At 44.7% G+C, this 25,521-nt stretch overlaps 2 protein-coding genes across 3 annotated transcripts; both read left to right on the forward strand.

Moving 5' to 3' along the window:
• The first annotated feature begins 5,007 nt into the window (after positions 1–5,007).
• On the forward strand, positions 5,008–7,281 carry LOC139760827 (glutamate receptor ionotropic, delta-1-like). The gene is made up of 6 exons (XM_071684475.1): positions 5,008–5,125; positions 5,274–5,393; positions 5,523–5,746; positions 6,025–6,144; positions 6,344–6,502; positions 6,613–7,281. Exons 2-6 carry the CDS (start codon positions 5,352–5,354, stop codon positions 6,818–6,820), a joined length of 753 nt encoding a protein of 250 aa, XP_071540576.1. The 5' UTR covers positions 5,008–5,125; positions 5,274–5,351; the 3' UTR covers positions 6,821–7,281.
• Positions 7,282–9,782: 2,501 nt separating this feature from the next.
• On the forward strand, positions 9,783–25,521 carry LOC139760826 (probable glutamate receptor). 2 transcript variants are annotated; one of them, XM_071684472.1, is made up of 14 exons: positions 9,783–10,776; positions 17,025–17,126; positions 17,592–17,719; positions 18,548–18,664; positions 19,577–19,800; positions 20,147–20,278; positions 20,739–20,891; positions 21,188–21,278; positions 21,540–21,843; positions 22,216–22,433; positions 23,152–23,332; positions 24,085–24,184; positions 24,394–24,523; positions 24,796–25,521. In XM_071684472.1, the coding sequence occupies exons 2-14, from the start codon at positions 17,048–17,050 to the stop codon at positions 24,886–24,888; spliced, it is 1,950 nt and encodes a 649-aa protein (XP_071540573.1). In that variant the 5' UTR covers positions 9,783–10,776; positions 17,025–17,047; the 3' UTR covers positions 24,889–25,521. The 2 variants fall into 2 exon arrangements, with proteins under 2 accessions (XP_071540573.1, XP_071540574.1); XM_071684473.1 differs by having other exon boundaries at positions 17,595–17,719.

Raw genomic sequence — 25,521 nt, forward strand, 5'->3', positions numbered from 1 at the left:
AAGTTGAGGAATTGATTTAAGACACCTTCAAATCACTAGGTCTATGCCAAGTAAAGAATTAAAAAAATCATATCATTGTCATCTCTAAAGCGTTGACGAAAGATTCCTTATTTTATTTACGTTTCAAGATGTTTCTTGCGAGGGAGTTCCGTCCAGACTGGTCGGCATGTGATACAAGTGACATAAGGTGAGTCTCCATAGTTCCCAAAGGGCCACATGCACAGTGAGTGTGTGTGTGTGTGTGTGTGTGTGTGTGTGTGATTTTATACTGTGTATTTACTAGAGGTGATAATGGGAATTTTCGGGTCTCTGCATGTTGTGGAAGCTGCTTTGTACAATTACTGGAACACAGTAGAGAATCTTCATTAACACTGTGTCACACTATGGACCACCTCCCCACACATCAACACTCATAATGTCTGCCACACCGTTCTTATTACCACAAAGGTGAAACCCTGGCACTTACTCGAACTGACAAAGACGAGACGGGAGGATATAGTTACATAGTGTTGCCTCAGCAACACACAGTAGGGCAAAGGTAATATAGAAGAGTAGGTTAGAGTACAGAAGGGTCCATGCAATACAAGATGTTCTTGAGAATGAGGAAAATAATAAGATAGATAAGATATATAATAAGTGTTATTTCTATTTGTAAATTCCTGGAATGTTTCTTAACAAGCGTTAGATAGAAAAAAGAAATAAGGCTCCGTTAGACTGTGAGTCACATGAGTTCTTAAACGAACAAACGAGATTCATCCCTAAAGGTTTCGTGCATACATCTACCACCCACCACAGCAGTCATGAAGATGGCCAGTGCGCGCGCATCTCGCACCTCATCCTATCGGGCAAGTTTTATTGCCACCCTTAGGCCATCCACCAATCATGGCCACGAATTCAAAATACCGTTGACCAATCCTCGCTCCAGCTTCTGCGACTTTGACCAATGAGGTACATTGTGCGCCCGGACAGCTCAGTATCAAGTTGATATAGGGGGAACGGTAGCTGGAGTCAGATGTATATCTGTAGTGCAGCCGACGCTATCAAAGAGCCTCCAAGGGCCGTGGAGACTTCCTTCCTGCACTTCATCTTTAAGCAGACGAGTATATTGTTTCCTCTGGTCCAGCTGACTGGACGGGAGTTACTAATATTTGTTGTCTACGAACGTATGTTTATTAGCAACGTATGTGTGTACTGACTTAAGGACGCAGATGCACGTAAACGTTCATAGTATAGGCATTTTTATCTATGCTGTGTGAGATTGTTCGACGAAATGTTACTTTGTGACCATAAGGCTTTATAGTGTACGCTTTGAAATATAAGGCTAAAGCTTTATTAGACTTATTCTAAACATTCTTTAGGTTTGCGCTATATAGGAAGTGAAGACTCAAAACAGAAAAGGAAATTTAGAGCAATTTTGGCAGGTGAGTGTCGCTAAACATATGTATATAGTTTGTACAATTAGCACTTTGGAGACTACCTCGAGACTTTTATTCATAGTCTGTGAATAGCACTTTCTTTATCGAAAGAACATTATCATCTTTATGATTTCTGTAAACTGATATACACTGCCGTTATATATATATATATATATATATATATATATATATATATATATATATATATATATATATATATATATATATATATATATAATTCCACATAGTGTGTGAAAGTTATATGCTCTATCATCTCCGTCATTCATCCTAGAAATGATTGGACAACTGTCAAGATGAAGCCTTTATGTTCCTCATTTCCACAGACAGTATTCGTGATGCGGCAATACCCATTCAGGCCCACGGGTTTAGACGAACGCGCTAGGTTCGTGTGGATGTGGGTGGATGGCTTCTCCGTCCGCTCGATCGCTCAGCACACGGGGACGAGCGTGACCACTGTCTACAGGTGGATCCGGCGGTGGCAGAGAGAGGGCCACGTCGAGAACAAGGCCCGGAGCGGAAGACCTCCATTGCACTACCGAGGAGACGGATCTCGAAGACTCCAGGCAGCAGGAGGCAGCTCCCTGGCTCAGCCTCCTCCTCCTCCTCCTACAAGCTCGTCTCACAACGGTGGTTCCTGTCACACCTACTGTACACTAGCAGCAGTACCTCTCCGCTACCAGGATGACCTGAAGTATCCCCTGTCCTCCACCGCTGCTCCTCCGAATTAGTGTGGCAACAACCACGACACACGGATAACGGTGGAGTACTCGGCTGCCAGCGCAAATGTTAAAGATTTTCTGGCACTGAGTAATGAGAAGAACGCTACCCTCTGTGGATCGTGGGGCGCGAAGATGCTCTCGCTTTCGACTGACCACAATGCATGATGCGTGTGTGCCACACCAGGATCGTGACCATCAGACACACACACAGATCGACACCTTACCAGAGTGGCAGAGATGAATCGCAGCATGACAGACTAGCACAGACATACAGAAAAACCTTAAGACCATCCGATGCAGACAGTATAATACTGGAAAAAGATATCTTCATAGACACACGAACACCTACTCGACATTCCTCTGAACATGATTGTCACAAGGCGACAATGGCAGTTCGATATAGTCAGAAGTCTGACACAGATCGAACTACAGCGATAGATCAAGAGACAAATCCCAGATCGGGCAAAGTCAGCATCAGGCCTATAAAAACAGACCAACGCAGTTATAGACCCAAACAAACGGACCAGCACACCAAGGGAGAGCAAAACAACATAAAGAGATATTAAGAGAAACCGCTAGACGAACCGTCATGGACCAACATAACCTGGACAAACGACACAGACACAAATCGAAAACAAAGGCCACAAACGCACCAACCCTGCGACAAACCAAGACTTCTACAAACCAGTACTGACAAACAGCCACAAACCAAAACAGACCACCTTTGCATTAACTATTTCAGGCGAAATATAACTGGAGAACAGACAGCACCATCCAGGCATGACAACACTGGCTCGGGCGGTGCAAGCTGTCTGGATGTATTAAAAGCTTTAGCATCAGATTTGCGAGAAGTTATAAGCTGGACAGCGGCCCTCTACGTAAAACGGTAGATTAGATGCATCTTCCCCCAAGAATGAGAATCATAAATGAAATTAACCAAAAAAACGATCGTTACTGAAGCTTGTGTATATACATTTGTAGCTTAGATATCTACTTCAGAATCTATCGTTCTTACTACAGTTTCTTAGGAGAAATAAAAGTATTTTTGGAATATACCGACGTCTTTCAGTATCCAGACTATCCCATTGAAGTCGTCGAGCCAAAGATAACTGTATATCCATCCAAAACAAGGGAGGAAGCGCGAGATTGCGACGTACACTCTTGTCAAACTGAAATGGATTCTGTGATACAAAATCCTAAAGTAATGAGAGTTGAGTTACCCCTCCCTATAGGGTAAGAAGATGCGGGTGTGTTATACAACACAACACAACAGATGCTCTTATCTAAGATTTTAACTTTGATGCCTCATAAACATAAATTTGTATATCGTCTCAGAAGTAATGCCTAAAACTGGCTACTGTTCACCCATTCGACTGTTTTCAAGTGTGGTGGGTCCCGGCAGTTTGAACTACCTTACTGGCAATTAGTGACCCTTCCTTACTCGTTTGGTCTCACAACGAGTGATTTAAGTTTATATTTTGTTGCATGTTCATGTCGCTTTACTTTCTTATGATTATCTAATTTGGCACATTACTCAGTCCTGATTTACCCTGCTAGCTAGTGTTCCTGAGGTTACTGGCAAGCTGTAAGGTGTATATTTCAGTATCTGGCAACGAGGTTGTCCAGCTTACCTCCCATCTGGTTGGCTTTACCACCTCACTCCCTCCCAGCTTGGCATTTGTACGAGGTGTGTCGGTCAGTTTGGGGATTACATGAGTCAGCCAATGGTCATCACACGGCTACGTTTGTTTGTGTTAGCTTTTTAGGAATTACTGTTCTTATGTCAATTGTCAATTGATCATTCTAGGATGATGTACTGAGTGCCCTACCGGCGCTCTCTTCGTCATTCATTTCTTCATTCACTCATTCTTGTATTTCGTGATGTTCCTGAACTATTTGTACATCGTTGTTTTGATATATTCAGTCGTACGTCATAGGATGTTAGACGAACGTAACATACTGGGAGGACCCTGCCCGGGAGACGAACCCAGGACCTCTGGTATTTGACACACACACACACACACACACACACACACACACACACACACGATGAAACACAACAGGTAACGTACTACATGGCCAGAGGTAGAGGAAAGAGACGCATCGCTGGAGGAAACTTTCATCTTCAACCTCTGCTCTTACCATCCAGATTTACGCCTCGCCAAATTGTGTCTCATTATGGCTAGCGTTGCTGACTATGGTTGCATGCACGAGCCCGCCCGCTCGGGTTCGAATCCAAGGCGCGGCAATCGGTAGTTCACCCAGTTCCCCTCGAGCTAATCGAATGATTGAGAACCTGTCTTAGGCTACGATATATATATATATATATATATATATATATATATATATATATATATATATATATATATATATATCAGTAACAGTGATGTAGTGATATACGATTTAATGATATGCTGACGTACACCTTCTCTGTGTCTCTGAGAGTAATGATGGTGAGTGTGGCGGCTCTGTTGTTGATCCTGAGTGTGGCTGTCCTCCCGTCTGTCGCCCAGCTGCCTCGAGCCTCGTATGGTATGTCCACAGCTGTGGTTCTGCTACGCCACGTAAATACAGACGAGCACTGTTTAGTTATCATTCCTCTTTTCAGTCCAGCTAAAATCACTTGTAACATCTGATGATCTAACGTAAGTGCATATGCCGTGGATGTTGTAACATCAATGAGGATCTAGTAGAAATATTTGCTATCTCAATTTTTGCATCTTTACTGACTTCCTACAGAGCTACAAATAACATCCTTTACATCGTATCCTACAATTTATAAGATGGTCTCCAGTTCATGGATCATCACTCGGAGACTGTAGATTTTTTACAACTTTATTGTCAGGTGTTGGAGAGACGCTGGGAGTGGCAGGCGGGGCGGTGGAGGCGGTGCTGGCCAGCGAGCGGCCGCCCCACTGCTCCGTCATCCTCCTCGCAGACGGCACCACCTCGGCAACCACTGTCTTCACGGTACGTCAACACTGCTTCACCCTGACACCCTCACATCACCTATGTCCTGCTTTGTATTGTCTTGTATCACCTTCCCACACTTGCCTCTTACCAGCATAACTCTCCACACCAGGTCTGTGCTTCACAACCTATCATTATGTCACTACAGGAGCTGGGGAGGCAGCAGCGGGCCTCCCGGGGACTGGCGGTATTCGAGGTGCCAACAGAAGGCAAGACGCCAAACTTGATGCGGACGCAGCTTTCCCAGGTGCTCGACGAGGCTCGGCGGGTAGGTTACCAGCAGTTCTAGTGAGGGCAGGCCTCAGTACTAGTGAGGGGATGCCACAGTATTAGTGAGGGGAGGTCACGGTGCTAGTATTGAGACTCCACACTAATAGCAACATATGAACGTCAACAGCTGCAGCAGGTGTCGGGTTGCGTGACGCTGGTGGTGGTGAGCGACGACCCAGCCTTCCTGGCCGCCTCAGCCGAGTGGTCCCTCAAGGGACGCCTCCTGACGTGGTCCAACAAACTCCTGGCCGTCACCCGCCGGCCCCTTCAGGACCTGCCACACCTCTACACCTCCTTCTCCAAGATGAATGCCATGCTGATCACCGTGGACGCTGCCGGGGCTTCCCCAAGGTAAATGACCAGCTGACAAACTCATCGTAGACTTCGCAGCCTACCTCTTCTGGATCCTACAGGCGAACAAATAAATAGATATGTAGAAGTACTGTGCATGATACCCATTCTAATCCTCTTCGAAATCATTTGGAGAGAAGATGAACAAAATCTCGCTTGCCTACATGGACCATAGATGTCCTCTTCACTTTGTAATGACATATCTCTTCTCTGCACCGCCTATGTCCTTGGTAGTATACCCTTATAACGCCCGCCACAGGTGTTCTTACTACCTACAGATGCAGTATGTACGTGCACCTGCCCTACAGCAGCACCGTACTGCAGGTTGCATCCTGGAGGTCTCCTCGCGGCCTTTCTTTCACGTCCGGTCTCCCGCTCTTCCCGGACAAGTTTTACAGGTGAGAGATGCGTAGAGGACCACCAGTGTGACGCCTAGTGAGGCTGTGGTAAAGTTACGCCCTAGGTTAGTGTGACGCCTTGTGTGGTTATGGGTTGTAGATCCCAGAGTCAGTGTGACGCCTGGTGTGGTTATAGGTTATAGTCTTAGGGTCAGTGTGATGCCTGGTGTGGTCACAGTGTGGTTTGATGGTATGACAGGTTCCTACTGAAGCCCACGCTGAAGGTAACGGCCGAGGAGTTCCCGCCGCATGTGGTGGTTACTGCGGCGGAGGGTCGGGGGAAGCCTGGCCAGAGAGTCATCTTCTCGGGAGCCATGACCCAGATTTTGGAGGTGCTCGCTCACTCCCTCAACTTCTCGTAAGTCAAAATGATTGAGCAAATGTGTATATATACATTTATATAATCGTAAAAGGATTACCCACAATTTAGGTACAATATACATCAACGTCTCTCTCTCTCTCTTGCAGGTACACAATCCTGAGGCCTCCTGACGGTTCGTTTGGCACAAAACTGGCCAACGGGACGGCGACTGGCATGGTAGGGATGGTCGGCAGGAAGGTGAGTAGAATGACGAAAAATAAAGAATACATAAAAAAAAAAGTCTCTATCTATAGTAGAAATATGGGCGAGTATGTTGTTACTATAATAATACTAAATCCCCCCCAAAAAACTTGAGTAGTATCGAGCACTGTTTCTAAGGAATGCCACACCAGCCGTCAGTTTAAGAGGCCAGAGCTAATGTCCTCGAAAGATTGCTTACGGCAGCACTCACTAAGTTTCTCAGGCTTAGATGACTCTAAAGCTGGGTTCCCTCTCCAGCTCGAATGAATATCATAAGCCGTGACGAGCCGAAGTGCCAAGTTGAGGCCATCAGGCCTGTTGTGGATTCTCCATATTTTCCCCCATCGGGAAAACATTGAGAGCCATCTAGTGGCCCTTACTAGTACCGACTGCTGATGCTGAAGGCTTCTGGTAGTATTCTCTGTTATCCTCTCAAGGTTATGATGGCTGGCCAGGATCTGCGTCTCTTGATGATGTCTTTTCTAACCATTAGATATGAAAATGTCGTTTACCATTTTGCTAACCGTAAGTTTAGCGCTAAACGTAATGGAGCAGATGAAGACGAGGAAGGCCGAAGAATATGTCTTGTTCTGCAGGAGGTCGACCTTGGTCTCGGCCCGTTTGGTATCACTGCAGTTCGAGCTGAGATCGTCGACTACACGTCGCCGGTGGTGAGTGATTCCCTGAGGATCATGGGAGGTCGAGGGATGCCTGAGGTCGACCCCTGGGGCTTCTTGTTGCCCCTGACCCCGCTGGTGTGGACGGCCATCCTGGCGGCTCTTCTACTGGCTCCTGGCAACTGTGCTTCTTCTTGGGTCGTGTTTCGCGGCCAAGACACCCATGTTGTCTATCTACGTCCGTGTACTTCTGCAGGAAAGTGAGTCTTGGTTTATATATATATATATATATATATATATATATATATATATATATATATATATATATATACACCAGTGGGTTGGACATATGAAACAGATTCATTGACAGACGTACGAAAGAGGAATGAACTACTGATATGAATTTCCTTCATCGGCTCGGTCTCCTACAGTATTACAGGTGTATTACATAGTCTCAGGGGTAATCCTCTTGAACTCTATTGGTATTGAGAGTTTTAATGTACAGTTTTTCCCTTTTATTCATAGATATTTCTAGTTATTCAAGGTAGGTAGCTGCACCCTCGTCTACTCAGGGAACTAACCTCCCCTGGCCTGCCTAGATACATGGGTGCCGTCAGAGCGGTGGTGGGAGCGTCTGGTGCTGGGCGGTTGGATGCTGGTGATGCTCATCATGACCCAGAGTTACTCGGGTAACCTCATGTCCCTCCTGGCCGTCAGGTACATCCCACAGCCGCACCAGACTCTCCGGGACCTTCTCGATGACGCCTCCACAACCATGGTCTGGGAGTTCAACACAGCCTACGTCAATCACTTTCGAGTAAGTGCTTTTTCGTGTGTGTTTCTTTTTCTTCATGTAATCTCGTACCTAACATTTCCACGGTTTGGAATCCTTCTTATTCCTAAATACTGTGCAACTTTCTGGTCCTATCTCTTCATCCCAGTCGCATAACCTTATACAAAAGTGTGAATACTACACTACTTACTTAGCTATTGACCCTACATTAGGCATATAGTGTGACGCAAACACATCACAAAGTTAGCAGTCATATCCCAACACAATGTCTTAATACTTATCACGTTTTTATCCTTATATATCTCAAGACGTCAGAGTCAGGTATCTATAGTGAGGTACGAGAGTCTGAGAACCTGGGCCGCATCATGTACCTTCTGGCGACGGAGTACCCACGTATGCAGGACGAACTAGTGAGGCAGGGTCGGCACGTCTTTGTCGGGGAGGACCTCACCATTAAGGTCCTCATGGCTCAAGACTTCTCCAGCAGAGGTTCGTCCTTCTTCAGGTGACTTACAGTCTCAGTGTGTATACACTCTCTCAGGTTGCGAGTCACGGTTTCTGGTCCATGATTGACTGTATATGAAGGACGTGGTGTCTGAATGGATCAGTTAGAAATGTCTGGGTCTGAAAGATTTCAACTGACTGAATTGTGAACTGAAGGCTTACTCTCAGTAAGTTATTTAGAAGTATCTAAATGTATGGTATGTGACATGTTATCATGATACGTCTGAGACGTTTTGGTGTGGTCATTACAGGAAATTTTTTTCATTATGTTCTGTCTTACCATTCTGTGGAAAATGGGAATGGTGTCTGAACTTCTACTTATTTCAAGATGTCTTCACATTTGCTTAAGACAAGGAAGGCTTACCCTAGTGGCAAGACACGGCTTCCCATTCTCTGTTATCCACTGTTCATAGCACCATTTTTGTATTATATTCATTATCTTTAGAAACCTTATGACCAACGATCCGTCTTAGCAATACCCTGTTAACAATATGCCCTGACATGATCATTAGAGCGTCAATCCCTCTCGATCTAACAGGTCGATGTGACTTCTACACATCTAGAGAGGCGTTCATGCCCTTCTTGTACTGCATGATCGGCCACAAGAACAGCCCTCTTATCCCATCAATAAGCAGAAGGTACTGGACGTTGGACTCTGGTCTTATACTTTCAATTAATCATAGTAATGCTTAGATTAACATGAATATATTATATACTAAAGGCTCAACGATCAAAAACTTGTCTGCATATATATATATATATATATATATATATATGATAAATTTGTCGTTGCGTAGAATCACAGCCATGACTGAGGCCGGCCTCTACGACTATTGGATGAAGAGCCTCAATATGAACTCGACTGTGTGTGTTCATCCCCCGACTAAGATCACTGTCAAGTCCTCACTCTCTTTCACCAACGTCTGGGTAAAGCAACTTGTAAATGTACATCATTATAGAAGATTTACACATGAAAACATATGTTATGTAATATGTCAGCCTCTTCGTAAGGACGCAGGGTTAATGACGTCCTTCATTTCAGGGAATGTTTGTGGTCTTCGCAGGAGGCAACAGTGCAGGTCTCTTGATGCTCTGTCTTGAGCTTCTGGCCAGTCCTTACCTCCAGGGACGGAGGTCCTCGCCTCATGCCACTCCGTATTGCTGATCTCCACACATGATGGATTTCCTGAAGACTGCTCGAACAGAGTGATCTGCACAGGTGCTTGCGCCAGAGCACAGCTTTTTCGGACCGTTTCGTAAAAGAGACAACTTAGGTGATGTCATATACTTCCCTGGACTTCAGATATGTCTTTGTATCTCTCACGTACGTACGTACACGTGATTATGTTGTATCATTGCGTAAGAAAGTCTGTGGGATACGAGTGAAGTCCCTATGTGCGTTTGGTCGAAGCTGTACCGAAACCTGTCTCAGGGTGTCGAGACAAAGGGCTCAGTACGGCTTGGATCAGGCTCGTCCAAAGACTTTGAGCTGCGACTATGATCAAGGTAGTTTGAATTATAGTCGACCAAACATATTCGTAGAGACTCAAAAAACATAGATGGGTAAGGCAGCAGATCTGGTCATAAATGTAAACCATATCATGTTAAGATTGTTATTTCTTCTAAACTCCTAAAACAATGACAAAAATATACATTACTTGTACGATGTTAAACAATATACGAAGTAAAAAAGAAACTGGGAAAGCTTGATTGATCAAAATAGGTGAGTGTTGCCCGTAGGATAAATGAGTCGAAAATCGAAATGCACGTATTTCAAAGCAGTTGTCGTACGGTGGCTGACGAGAGGCCATTTCACTCTCGAAACAATATTGCCGTCCTGAAGGACAACACTCTGAAAAAAAAAATGAAACATATACCAACAGTGAAGCGTCATGATCACTATCTCCATCCATCTCTGCCTTTACCATCTATATACCCTCTTCCTTCCCAACCACAACTAGCACAATCGTTTTAACACCTGCCGTTCAAAACGATGTTCGAAACAGTGTTGTTTGAATCATCACAATGAACACCCAATCAGGGGTACTGACGAGGTCTGCTGCCAGGCTCTGGTCGAGTCTGGCGTCAGAGCAAACCGGAGCAGCACGAAGTTAAGACGATCAGCGTCACTAGTGAGACAATATTTGTTGCCATGGGTAAGTATCTGATTTATCTAGTCTTTTTCTTTCATCTAAATGTTCCCCTTTACCGTGTGCCAATCCTTCTCTGTGTTCCTCTTCTCTTGCATATCTGATCTGTCGTTTTGTTGCCTTATAATATCTAATGTCGACTTTCTACGAACTCGTTCGACCGCCTGATGTTTTGTGTGTATGGTGTGTGTGTGTGTGTGTGTGTGTGTGTGTGTGTGTGTGGGGGGGGGGGGGGGGGTAGAAGTCTCGTGACGTCACAACCAACCTAGGCTACTTTTCACAACAAACCCGCTCGGTCCGCTCAGAGGAAGCCAACACAAACTCATCTGTTTCTCCTTGTGTTCCGGCTTCTCCGCAATGTTGGTAACTATACTTACCAATGTAGATCCTACGTTTTCTGCCTCCCAGACATACAGATCACTGCGTGTCACAATTTTTCGCCAATTTTCTACCCTAAAGCCTTGTTAATCTGTTCATGGTAGTGTACATGAATAAAGCAATGTTGAAAAAAAAAACTTTTTGACTCCATAACCGATTCATTCTTGGATGCCTGTTAGTATGAAAGCCTGACCATGTATATTACAGAATATTTAAGCAGTCCAGGCACTGGTGGTCTTAACCACCACAAGCTTTCGCAAGTGTAAGCATTCTTAAGAGCTGATAGATACACAGTCTCGCAAAGCACGAGACACCGAGGGGTTGGCGCGCACGTAAGGACAGCCTCATCTTATATCACAAACACACGAGAGGTTAACAACTTATCTAAACCAATATCATATATCCTCTAAGCAATTAGCATCTGGGAATACTAATAATATTATTATTTCCTCTTATAATGTACAGAATGATGTATAAATCAAGTAATCATACTGCAGAGAAAAGATGAATCAGAGAGTGCACACATCCTGTAAAAACAAAGTTGTGTGACATTATACACAGCTGATTTCCGTGACGTATTCTTAAGAGCGCGTCACTCCACATAACCCATCTCCACAAACCAAAATAATTCATTTCACACTCGCACATAAATGTTAGAATGGCGTCCCCCTGAGCACCGGGCATAGCAAGTTATTCGCTTTACACAAATTGTCAAATATTTATCGTCAATTTTCGGGCCATGCAACATGGCTGTCACGTCATGACAATTACCAGGTAATGACGCAGTTAAGGTCACGCTATAAGTAACACTTGCCTGGCAACGATGTACGCTTAATCTTAGCCATATTCATCCACCAGTGGACGCCAAGTGACCCCATAGCATAGGTCACACCCACACACCAGGTCACACCATATCATAGGTCACACCCACTCATCAGGTCACACCATATCATAGGTCACACCCACACATCAGGTCACACCATATCATAGGTCACACCCTCACATCAGGTCACACCATATCATAGGTCACACCCTCACATCAGGTCACACCATATCATAGGTCACACCCACACATTAGGGCACACCATATCATAGGCCACACCCTCACATCAGGTCACACCATATGTTAGGTAACACAACATACCACGAACCATACCAGACCACAATACTTAGGTCGCGTGTTGACTAGTACTTTTATCAGGTCAGAGCACATAGAAAGTTAGACCACATACTTCTTAACACATAACCCAACATACCACAGAGGAGTACAAACCACATATGTTAGTGTCATTTCATATGACAGACCCACACCACATACTGGGTCGAATTTCATACCACCTCACACCTAAGTCAATGCATAACCCATCCGTCTATGCAAATTACATATGTACAAGGTTATCATACATCGCACGCCAGACAGGAGACAATATATGAGATGGGGAATGCGATGTGATGTAGTGCTGCAAGGGGACGTCTTGAATAGCATGGTGTAGATATGCTGTGTAGTACGTATCAAAGGTCTTGGCATGTCATGTCCCTTGGTGGATTTGATGAGGCATGAACATTAACGCCTATGATAAGACATTATCATACAAATGATATCTTTAAGGTCCCGTCCGTGAGCTTCTGTGGTATAGTGGTTAACATCGACGTGAGTGACGTGTCGGTCCGCCAGGGTTGGAATCTTGGACAGGGCAGTGGGCAACCATAATGGGGGAAGAAAAAAAAACAAGTTCTTATGGTAGTGACCATTTCCGCGTGACTGGAATGAGTTGTAGTTCTAGGTGACGGTGATGTGGTGAGAGTTAAGGCACGCTTGACCGTAGGCTCCAAATGTGTTCTGATACTAGTGTATAGGTAGTGATTATCATAGATCACGAAGTACCTAATGATAGGATAGGTTGGTTGGTTGGGTATTAGGCCTAGCAGTTGCCCGGGTCATTGAATCCGTTAGCGTCAACCGAAGAATCTTTGATGCCTTCTTCAGGTGTCATGGATAAGTCTAAGACAACATGTAATTCTCCCCCCTTCATATCTCCCTTGCAACACTTTTTTTTCTTTAATTACTTCAGGACTGATTTTTATGAAAGTCCTGATGTTGCCCATGACTTCTTTCTAAAAGGCTCCTGCAAGCACAAGGCTGAGCCGCTTCCAGTAGCTTGGAAGGGTAGTCGGCAAGGGTGACTTTTCACGGTAACTCTTCTGTTCAGTGAAATGTTCACTGTAAACTCTCAGAATCATCGTATCTTGACGCTTTACGTGACGCGCCTTACGGCATGAAACTATTGTCGCTATTTGCGTGAAAAGCGGTCGTGATGTCCGCACACTTTTTTCTAGGGGGTGAGAAATATGGTTATCCTGAACAGAGTGACGTGACTTGCTCCTATGTTGTGGCTCCATGAGCTATCGTACATCGACAATGCGCAGCCGGAAGGGGCGGTCCAACCCGCGCAGCTGGGTGACCCACCAACCACCACAAGCTGAGGTTTAGTCATTAACTCTTCAACCAATCAACACGCATAGCCTTCCAATAACAACCAATCCCATTAACATGCTCAAAGCATCGACCATTGAGATTAGAGTTTGACTTGCATGTTTATGTGGCGGGTCGAGTTGATTAAAAGAGAAGCGACGACGCAAGATGTACCGACTCCTTCAATCGAGCTCTCCTGAAAGGTAGCTTTGAAGACGCAGTCAGTCGCTTCGGTGCGGTGGTCGCCCTCCCACAGGTACCGTCCAGCCAGCCGCTGAGACGCCGTCCAGTCATTGCAGTGGTGCAGCTACCATCGCCAACAACAACGTGACCTGCGAAGCCACACATTACATGTAAGAACTTATTATTTAGTTTCATATTTCCATGTGTTAAAGTTGATATCTCCCGTGAAAAAATGACCCGTAAGCTCTCAAACTATGTTTCCTCGCCATTCCAATCCATACATACGTGTTAGAGGTCGAGGGGAAAAGGAGGGGGAAATAGAATTGGAGATGGATAAAGTGGAACACATTTTGAGTGATCGGGGACTGAACATGCTTGAGGATGAAAGGCGTGCACGGGATAGTGAATTCGAGCCCTGTGGTATACAGTGGTCGACGTGCTGTCTGTGGGCTGAACCAGGGCGTATATACTGTGTCGTGGAATGACGGAAACTTGTTCCTATAATTCTTTCCATTTTGTTGCTCAAGTATTAGACGAAAGCCGAGAGGAAATAGCATGGAACGCCTTAACCAGTGAAGTTTTTTTTTTTACCTAATTTCCCTAGTTTCCCTGATTCTAAAGCTTTTCTAAGAGTTCCCAGATATACCAGTGACCCTCGCCGATAACGTGTCTTTATCTCTGAAATATCCAGACGTTCTGTGGAGAAACTTTTGTGACCAGTTTGATGTATGGAGTTCCAGGTTCAGTCCGTGGTATAGCTGCAACGTCGCCGCATAGCGGAGGTTTTCCTGCCCTACATAGCACACATTGCGTGACTGGGAATGTATCATTTTGTGTTTTGAATAATGGATGGTGATGGAGGGGACAGCGAGTACTAGGGCCGGTCACGGCAGCTGGTGTTGGTGGGTGAGGCCAGCACAGTATATGGTGTGCCCAATAAAGATTCAGGTATTTGTGAAATCCACTAAACGATATCAGATCTCTTAAACCTTGCCTCAGCAAAATGTAAATAGTTTACCGTTTATGCCGCAGTCATTTATTTAAAGTATTTGCACGTCTTCCATCTTGATCGTCGTTCATAACCTGACAGATTACAAGCCTTTCATAACAAGAGGCTAACTGTACTGCGTGACTCTGAACTGAGAGAAGAGGCTTCACGCTCATTCCCCCTTGAGGCCGTTTCAAAAGCCAGGTACACCAGCACAAAGCCTTTCTTTTCCTAATGGTAAGTTCTTACAGACGAGGACTTTGCCCGTTGTTTATCTCTTATCCCCTGTAGAAAAGACATCTCACTACGTAGATACGTATACAGATAGTATCTGCAGTGAGGTTCCTCGTGAGGAGCAGAACTGTGGAGATGAATCTATCATGCTTTAATCTGTCTCGCAGACCTTCCATGATGCGGAGCCGTCCGCTTAATCCAACGAACTTACGAGAACGCGCTCGGTTCGTGTTCATGTGGCTGGACGGCTTGCCTGTGCGAACGATCGCCCAAGAGACGGGGACCAGCCTGACGACTGTCTACAGATGGATCAGACGGTGGCAACGAGAGGGCACCGTCGACAGCAAGATTGGAATCAGAAGCCTAGAGTACCTGTACGAGAACATGCAATGGCTCTCGAGGCCTGGGGCTGCCAGACGTCTTCGGCCTCTATGCAGGAAGATGTTTACCCCTCCCAGTCGTGCTACCCCCAGAACACGGGTGCCTGGCTCTTCCCAGAGGAGGGAGCATATCTCTGTTTACCTCCATCGTCTAAACTCGTACAGGAGCAACCATGAACTTGCTTATCCAGTCGCCCATAGTGCTGCAGGCTCAACGTTCGGGGGATAAGCAACACCAGGCAGTGAGATGAAGATAGATCCTTGTGAACGCCAGAATGTTGACAGTGTCGGGGTAAAAGATTGGACCACGATAGCCACTGATGATAAGTCTGCAAGCTTAATGATCCTTCGAGAATCTGATGACCCTACTACATAGGCTATATGTAAAATGGATGTTTGTTAATATCATTTGTAACTTGCCTCAGTTATGACGTGTTGCAATTTCTATTGTAATGTCTTTTATTTAGTAATGATATGTTACGTGCATTATCTTGTCTTTTGATCAATTTCCTCCTGAAAAGAAAAACGTAATACTTATATCTTATCTGGTTATCCTCAACACTACTACACTGCAGGCCCTTCACTGAAGGTTTTCGTGGTTGACAAGGGAGAGAGGACCACCCTGGTCCCTTCACAGTTAGGGAATCAACGCTGTGGCAAAATGTTTCATAAAAAACCAATAGCCTTCACTTCCTTAGCTTAACCACAAAAAAGCATATTGATACGTAACTTCAACAATTCCCTTCAACTGATATTGTGAGAGTAACTCTGTGTAGCTACATAATAGTACCAGAATCAGCGGGATGGATGAACAGCAGAATCTTCTCCCAAAAGGATTTCATAAATGAAATTCTCTTGAAACACTGTTGTCTTTCTCGGAACTTTGTAGCAAATCTATTCCCTCAGACATGATTAAGATCTATGTACCAGACTAGATAATCTATACCTTAATCTATTACCAGTGGTGGTCCTCATCCTGGATGCCTGGAGAGAAATGGAATGAATCTTACTATATCACTCTCACCAGATGTGTCAAAAACCACTACCCATTTACTACCATCTTCGTGATCTCCTCACACCATGAATCCACAGATGGACCATGTGTCTGGGATGAGGGATGAATCTATGGTTTATCATCACTCTTGCGTTATGAGGTAAAAAAAAAAAAAAGCAGTTAGTGTCTGGTTATCATTCAAGTTTTCACAAGATCTTTTTGGCCAGTTTGTTTTAACCTCTATGAACTTGAGTTCACAGAAGCCTTCAGCGCGGTGCTGCCAGATTCATGAGACTTTACTGCAATATTTAGAAAGGTTTTTAAGAGCATGATTGTACAGTGACATGATGATAAAGACGCATCCACGACAGTGATGGTCTCAAAAGCGAGGATATAATGAACTGAGGACTGGCAAGGACTACAAGTGTGAGTTGTGAGGTGTGGGGGGCACTCATGTTACTGATACTGATAACCTTTCCCTGTTGTGTTAACTGGGGTCTTCATGGTGTCAACTTGTAACAAGTTCTTGTTTTGGTAATAACTTGTGTGTTATGATATCTTACGTACACGAGACTAAAACGTAAATATGCATCTTATTATGACCTTTTCATGTCCATTTGTCAGCTGTGTTGTGAGGAGACGCGACGATGGCTGATGCAATGTCGTTACTGCTGATCCTGAATGCAGTGGCCTTCCCTGCTGTCGCCCGGCTGCCTCGGTCTTATGGTATGTAAGTCCACAGTCGTGTGTATGCTGTGTAGCCAAAGACGATGCCTTAGACCAAAGCCAACGCCACAGTAAATCATTTCCTAAGACGGTCGGTCAAGACCTTGCACATCTACTGACCCATCAAGTCAAAAAAGTGGCATTAAGTACAGGAATTTTTCTATAGGGTTCTACTGATTTGAGATTATGCTCCATGCAGAAGTTTTGAGGCGCTGTGGTTTGTCTTTACATTGACGCTTGAGAGGTTGGGAGTGACTGTCATACGTGATGCGAAAGTGATGCGTTGTATGACTGGAGATTTGTTGGGTGGAAGTGGTTGACTATTCAGAAAAACTCTCCAGTAGGACGGTTGGCCTGTCGACATTGTAAAGGAAAACAGTCGAAATTAATGTAAATGATATGTAGGATTACTAATTCATCGTGTGACCGTTGCGTATAGGAGGACTATTACTATTCTTTCTTCAGCAGGCGTAGGGGAGACGCTGGGAGTGGCAGGCGGGGCGGTGGAGGCCGTGCTGGCCAGAGAGCAGCCTCCCTACTGCTCCGTCATCCTCCTCACAGACGGCACCACCTCGGCCACCACTGTCTTCACGGTACGTCAACACTGCCTCACCTTGATACCCTCACAACAACTCATTTGCATTACAGATATTCTATATGACGTGCTGACATTCAACTCGAGATATTACCCATATGAATATGTCAATCAGGATCTTGTTAACGTCTTCCACGATCCACCCACAGTGTTCCAACCATCGACCCACAGTTGACCTCATATCTGGCCTCATTGCAATTATTGCGACCCCCTCGTGACTTACAGTAAGTCACTTTGTGAACATTTTATGAAACGTAGAGGTCGCTATTATCCTTCTTTAGGGCTGACAGACGGCCAGCACTAGCATACTGTGCTTGTCTCCTAAGGCAATTAAAGGTAATTTACCTCCTGGTTGGTTGGGGTACTTCAAAGGCTTTTTGAACACCGCAGACATGCATTCCTCCTAATAGTTTGTGTGTGACAGGTAGATTGTCATACATATTTGTCTTATACATCAACAGGGCAGACGTGATGAGGTCTTCATCAGAATGCAGAATGTGAAATGCAAAATGTATTTACATGGAGAGTATGATTATCATTAACAATTAGAATGAGCCACAATTATTCACGAGCTCATTGTTCATTGCCCATCCACTGGGGCAATAGTGGCAGTATTTCGTCCATTTCTTGCGTCTAGTTTCACCTCTGAAGTTCATAGCAATATGCTGAGAAGGTCCTCTTAAATGCGCTTATGAGACACTCCTCCAAAACCATGTGAATCCTAGATTCCTACGAAACTGCGCAGAGATGAAGTTCAAACTTGTTGCGCAGTCAGTTCCTAAGGATACTCTAGTATTGCAACCCCTTAAACTTCCTCTGCTTCTAGGAACTGGGTGGTCAGGAGGCGTCGGGGGGGATGACGATGTTCGAGGCGGCTACGTTGACCAGGGACCACAACCTGACGCAGGCACAGCTGCCCCTGGTGTTCAGCCAGGTTCGGCGGGTAGGTTACTCCCAGTGTCTCTGTGGAGGGTAGGTCACTTGGTGCGCTTGACAGGTAGGTATTTTTTTGTTTTTTTAGATACATTACAAGAGGGTCACAATGATGCGCGTGATGTAGTATTTGCTGATAAAAACCCGAGGAGAATTGTAACGCGGTAAGTCCCAAGTGCACTTTCGTGTATTACATCTTTAGAGGAAACTTTGGAATAAGGTAGGAGATTTTTTCACCCAACGCGGCTCATGTATGAGGGATGGGCGTGCAGGTCACAGCTCTCTAACCCACCGTTTTCAGCGCTTCGCCCAAAGTTGGGGGTTGGATTGATGCCATTGGCTCCACACGGCCAAATAACTCACGAGCCCCGTCCATACCTCGCCCGACGTTCTCGCACAGGAGCTACATCCAATATGTCAAGTGAGTTTAAGGGAATCGGTTTGAGCGCTAAAAACTGACGCCGCCAGAGAAGCAAACTTTATATATATATATATATATATATATATATATATATATATATATATATATATATATATATATATATATATATATATATATATATATTATCCCTGGGGATAGGGGAGAAAGAATACTTCCCACGTATTCCCTGCGTGTCGTAGAAGGCGACTAAAAGGGAAGGGAGCGGGGGGCTGGAAATCCTCCCCTCTCAATTTTTTTTAATTTTCCAAAAGAAGGAACAGAAAAGGGGGCCAGGTGAGGATATTCCCTCAATGGCCCAGTTCTCTGTTCTTAACGCTACCTCGCTAACGCGGGAAATGGCGAATAGTTTGAAAAAAAATATATATATATATATATATATATATATATATATATATATATATATATATATATATAATATCGATGGTGGGTCACGCTCCCTGAGAGCAGGCCACACTAATAGTAACATATGAACGTCAACAGCTGCGGCAGGTGTCGGGATGCGTGACGTTGGTGGTGGTGAGCGACGACCCAGCCTTCCTGACCGCCTCGGCCGAGTGGTCCCTCAAGGGCCGCCTACTGACGTGGTCCAACAAACTCCTGGCCGTCACCCGCCGGCCTCTTCAGGACCTGCCACACCTCTACACCTCCTTCTCCATGATGAACTCCATGTTGATCATCGTGAACGCCTCCGTTGCCTTCCCCAGGTAAGAACAAACTATCCTGTTTCTCAATATGGTCGCTAATGTAAGATCTCAGTTTATGCAATGGTCTGTCATTCTTTTGAAGTGTCATGTTGTTGGTTATACCGTCCACGGCACCATCACGTACTCCAGGCAATGTCCATGTACTGTCCTATTTCTGTATGCCAGTGTAGAGCGTCGTCCAGATAATATGTCACTCTACCGCAGTTACTAATAAAGGTCAGGGGTCTCCAGGTGACGGTGCCGTGCCATCCAGCCCTATGGTCGGGCGGTGTTCAGTGCGCAAGTATAGCACATATGATTGGACGAGTAATACAAGGGAGTGTATATTGATCCTTCCGTCCAACAGGTGTGTCATGTACGTACACCTGCCCTACAGCCCCTCGGGAGAGGTAGAGGTGGTGCGGGTGGGGACCTGGTCCTCAAAACACGGCCTCAGGATCGCCAGCCGCCTCCCGCTCTTTCCCGACAAATTCAGCAAGTGAGTGTACACAGCAGGTGTGGTCTTGTGTACCAGTGTACTGCTGCGATCATGATGAGTTCTGAAGTGCTGCTGTGTTTTGTATTTTCATGGTTGTTACTTTGATATGTCAGATGTCTTTTTAAGAGTAGATTGGGGAAGTTGTGAAAAGAACAGGACAGTAGTCCATCCAACGTATATCCATCTTGCTTCTCCAGGTTCATGATAGACAAGATGTTGCCCAGTACATGTATGGTGTTCTGTCCTATTCGTATGAAGGTAAAAACAGTGTTCTTAAACCACTCCCCGTCTGGTTTTCCGCTAGGGTGCATATCAGAAAATGAAGTGTTGCTAGACTCAAAACTGTGTTGTCCTCTGTCCGTTTCATGAGAATATAAGTGTACAGTGTTGATTATCCTGCGCCTACAGCGCAACCGAACAACAGTGTACAATTAGCCTTCAGTGGGTGACACTCCGGCAGGTTCCTAGAAAGGCCGAGGCTGGTGGTGGCAGCCGAGGAGTTCCAGCCTCACGTGTCTATCAAGACGACGGTGGAGAGACCCGGGCAGACGCTGTCCTTCGCAGGACCCATGGAACGCCTCTTGGACTTGCTCGCTCACTCGCTGAACTTCACGTAAGTGTTGGGAGGGACATGGTGTAAGAGTGGTGTGTTCTGAGTAATTTATATCATTATATCAGGCTCGATTTTGGCCTCTTTAGAGCCTAATCTTGGTGAATTTCCTCGGCCGGTGTGGCCACGAAAGTGTTTCGACGGTTCCGTACGCCTATTGTTGTATCCTTGACGTCACTGATCACCTTCCTGTTAACTATCTGCCAGGATGAACAAGGTTATCACATGTAAGAAAGATGATAGACTGTCTCTAACCTTTTCGTAAGAGGAACAGGAATATCATTCGTCTCTCGTACCAGATACAGCTTCCGACGTCCTCCCGATGGCTCGTGGGGAACGAAGCTCCAGAACGGCTCCTGGACCGGCATGGTGGGGATGGTGGGCAGGCAGGTGAGTCGTGACGTCAGACTCGAGACCGTCTATGACCCTCCCGGGGCCAAGAATGTCGGTATGATAGACTAGGATAGGACGACTTAGTGCATAAACTGCTGACAAGACTGTGCAGCTAAATTGCAAAATCAGGACATCTTTATGATCCTTTGTGGCATATATCGTCAATGATTTCTCATTTCTGAGCCCTGAATGTTATATCACCGTCGTTCATGCATGGTTTCGGGGAACTGATGAAGCAAAAGTTGTGCTTGCGCGCAGGAGGCGGACCTGGGCCTCGGCCCTTTCGGTATCAGCGCCACTCGCGCCGAGATGGTGGACTTCACAGAACCGATACTCATCGACTACGCTCGGATCATGGCCGGTCGAGGGCGGCCTGAGGTGGACCCGTGGGGCTTCCTGCTGCCTCTGGGACCTCTGGTGTGGACGGCCATCCTGGCGGCGCTGCTGGTGGTGCTTGTCGCCGTGTTCCTCCTCTCGTTTTTCGTCTGTCTGAAGGGACCACAGCGAGAATCCTGGCCTACTGAATCGTTCTTCAGCTACATTCGCGTATTACTACAACAGGGTTAGTTGAACTGTAGTCATATAACGTAGCTTTTTATCGTAGTTTCCTCTCTGTAGTCTTTATCGTATGAAGATTGTGAGAAGACAGGACTTCTGGTCGAAAGGTATACAGCACGCATGACTGTCCAGTCGAACATTGTTTTGAATTAACACACTAATGCGCCACTGGCGAAAGTATGAATCATAAATGTACATACATTTTACACTGAGTAAATGGTTATTATAAGATTATTTCACTTGGTGATAAATCTGACAAGTGGCATTTTCATCTCGGCTTCGGTGTGTCCATGTCTGCTCCTGTGGTGTTGATACTTTTGTAGTCTGTCTTCGTTCTCATACGAGAATCCAGAATTTAAACTTTGATACCACACAGACGTTCCTGTGGTGAAGCACCGCTGGTGGGAGCGTCTGGTGTTGGGGTCGTGGATGGTGATGACGCTAGTGTTGACCAAGAGCTACGCTGGTAACCTCATGTCCATGCTGGCCGTCAGGTACATCCCGCAGCCCTACCAGTCCCTCAGAGACGTGCTGGACGACCCCTCCGCCACTATGATATGGGAGGCCAACACGGCTTATGTCCAGTTTCTCCGTGTAAGTCGTTTTCTTCATGTAAACACTTTTTTTTTTCCTCGATTTTCGTTATGTTAACATTAGGAGTAATGCTGGTAATAAGGAGTACTTACACCCTACCTTGATTTTGTACTAGCACACACCATCAACCATCCTCACACACCATGTGTTCATAGGCATTTGATTCCCTATCCTTGGTTCTTTTGCATTCAGGGCCTATGGTACAACACCGTCGAGACTTTTATGCCTTTCAACATAAGCACTTCTGCTCTAAGAGACAGTGACCTTTCCTTCCACACAGTTTTCAATGCGCCCAGAACCTTGAAGACTATGCAATGATGAGGGTGTGGAAGGCGAGGTCAGGGACAGAGCAAAAGTGGGTATGTTTGAAGGTACAGCAGTCCTGAAGGCACCATACTTGATATGAGTTAGGCCATTTACCTTTTCATGACACTATCTTCGTAGGGTACAAAAAAAATAGTAGTAGTAGTAGTAGTGGTAGTAGTTATTATCATCATTATCATTATAATTTTTATTGAAAATCTAATTACAATCAATCATTATCTTTGTAATTACTATTAGTATTTTACCATGACCACCTTTATCATTGTTGTTATTATCATCATTATCATTCTTGCTATGATTATCATTATACCTTTTAATCATATCATTATAATCAATCGTCTTATGATCATGAGTCATCACATCAATGCACTTGTGACCATTCCCTCTCACCAAGTCAGCAGAATCTGGCATTTTCCGTGAGATTATCGACTCTGAGGCGTCGGGTCGGCTGATGTATGTGAAGAGCACACAATATGCCCGGATGAGAGACAAGCTCGTAAGGGCAGGCAAGCACGTCTTTATGGGCGAAGACCTCTCCAGCAGGGTCCTCATGGCGCAGGACTTCTCCAACACAGGTTATTCTTCTGTTATCTCTATGTGTGTGTACGTTACAGACTTACCCAGTGTCGTGCACGTTGATTGCCAGTTTTGAGACTAACACCCAGCATGTACCTCGGGATTTATGGTGTGTCTGGACTTCTAAAATAGAGCTTTCTTGTAAGATATGTAGGAAAGGCGAGTCGATATGGAGTCTCGATAAGATCTGAGCAAATGCATTCTAAGAACGAAGAAACATATTTGAAAATCGTGTGTGTAGTACATACATTATGACCATATACGTAAAGTAAGCAAGCCGAAGCACACACCAGACGTCTCAAGTTCACGTTAAAATGTCTCTGTTAAAAGAAATCTATCGAGTCTAACGTTTAGATTTATTCAATTAAAATGTATTCAGAACTTGCACGAGGAAAGTAATTTGGCGAGTCTGGTAGTCAGCTGGATTTCGGTTTGTATATATATATATATATATATATATATATATATATATATATATATATATATATATATATATATATACATATCAGTACGCAGCACTGAATAATCTTTATCTTTTTTCAAATTTACTGTCCTTTATTTTTTTCATTAATCATAGATGATAAAATGTGTCGAAAATTAACATCACAATGTTATCATCAAAATACATTTAGTGTGTGTGTGTGTGTGTGTGTGTGTGTGTGTGTGTGTGTGTGTGTGTGTTTGTGTGTGTGTGTATCTGTGATCCATTCCAAAAGACCCTTAACAGTGACTGTATTTCTGGCCCTTTCAGGACGGTGCGAATTCTATGCATCTAAGGAGGTGTTTCTTCCCTTCATGTTCAGCATGATCGGCCAGAAGAACAGTCCGCTTCTTCCTGTCATAAACGAAAGGTATGGACATCTTTGTTTTTATGGTGGTACAGGTCCTTAGCTTTTGGCTGTGTTAATCATTCAGTCGTGTTCTTAATAACTGAATGCTGGACGCCGCTGCACGCATACAAAGTAATGAAGATGGGACATATGTGATGTGTGTGCATGTATAGATATATATGTATTCTCGTACACATGATGCTCTTCGTCAAGAAGTTTGTGTTGTGTAGGATCAATGCAGTGACTGAAGCTGGGCTGTACGGCTTCTGGATGGACACGACCATCCCCAACTCCACCTCCTGTACCCACGCGTCCTCCAAGATCACAGTCAACTCCTCTCTCTCCGTTACCAACCTCTGGGTGAGCTAAAAAGCCTCCATATCGTGCGTTCGTCAAATGATGAACGTTCCAATCATGTAATCGTCATTGACAGCATATTGTTGAAAGCCTTACTCTTTTTTATATAAATTTCAGGTAATAGAGCTATATATATATATATATATATATATATATATATATATATATATATATATATATATATATATATATGATAAGGCCCTGAGAACTCCTGGTACTTCTGCAAGGTGCAGCAGGCAGGTGTAGCGTCCGGTTAACGACTTCGTTCATTTCAGGGAATGTTCGTGGTGCTCGCTGGCGGCCACACTGTCGCTCTCCTTCTGCTCTGTTTCGAGCTTCTCGCTGCTGCTCGTCATACACAGACGTAGAGCTCACCTCCTCTCTCTCGTCGTCGTCTTAACTCTCTGGTCTACTAACTTCAACAAAGGGACACCCCCAGAGAGAATGTTCTCGCACATGACCTTCTCGACACAACAACTTCAGGTCGTAACCTTCCATAAACTTAAGTCAGGACTTCTTTTTACAGATGAACTGTTCTCTTCCAGATGAATACAATACTTGCTTTCATCTGTTCGAGAGTATAAGAGTCACTGCTGATGAACATGTTTTCTATTTACACTCAACACACACACTTCGTCTTCAGAGGAACTCGCCACATGACCTCTTCGTTGGATTAATTTGCAGAAAGCCTACCTGACAGACCTTAGAATATTGCCTTTTCTTTCGATGAAATGTACATGTGATCCATGAAAAGATAATCTGTCCATGAGAACCTCTTCTACAGGTGAAGTCTTCACACTCAAAACATGACGTCTCAAGCGGGAAACATCAGACCCTGACTTCTACTCTGGTTGAACGCAACATATGATCTCTGCAACTGAAGTCGAAATACGAACTCTAATTTCATGTCAGCTCTAATCTTCCCGTATATATGAACTTTGCAAAATACGTCTTTTCTCTTAAAAGATTCTGCGAATTTTTGTGTGTAGAATAAAGCGTTA

Source organism: Panulirus ornatus, chromosome 38 (assembly GCF_036320965.1).
Source record: "Panulirus ornatus isolate Po-2019 chromosome 38, ASM3632096v1, whole genome shotgun sequence".
NCBI lineage: Eukaryota > Metazoa > Arthropoda > Malacostraca > Decapoda > Palinuridae > Panulirus > Panulirus ornatus.

Bases quoted from the DNA above. Each gene is read 5' to 3' on its own strand.
- LOC139760827 (XM_071684475.1), top strand. From the start codon at position 5,352: ATGCGGACGCAGCTTTCCCAGGTGCTCGACGAGGCTCGGCGG. The intron at 5,394-5,522 runs GTAGGTTACCAG...GAACGTCAACAG, and splicing joins TGCTCGACGAGGCTCGGCGG to CTGCAGCAGGTGTCGGGTTG. The intron at 6,145-6,343 runs GTGAGAGATGCG...ATGGTATGACAG, and splicing joins TTCCCGGACAAGTTTTACAG to GTTCCTACTGAAGCCCACGC.
- LOC139760826 (XM_071684472.1), top strand. From the start codon at position 17,048: ATGGCTGATGCAATGTCGTTACTGCTGATCCTGAATGCAGTGGCCTTC. The intron at 21,279-21,539 runs GTGAGTCGTGAC...GCTTGCGCGCAG, and splicing joins TGGGGATGGTGGGCAGGCAG to GAGGCGGACCTGGGCCTCGG. The intron at 22,434-23,151 runs GTAAGTCGTTTT...CCTCTCACCAAG, and splicing joins CTTATGTCCAGTTTCTCCGT to TCAGCAGAATCTGGCATTTT.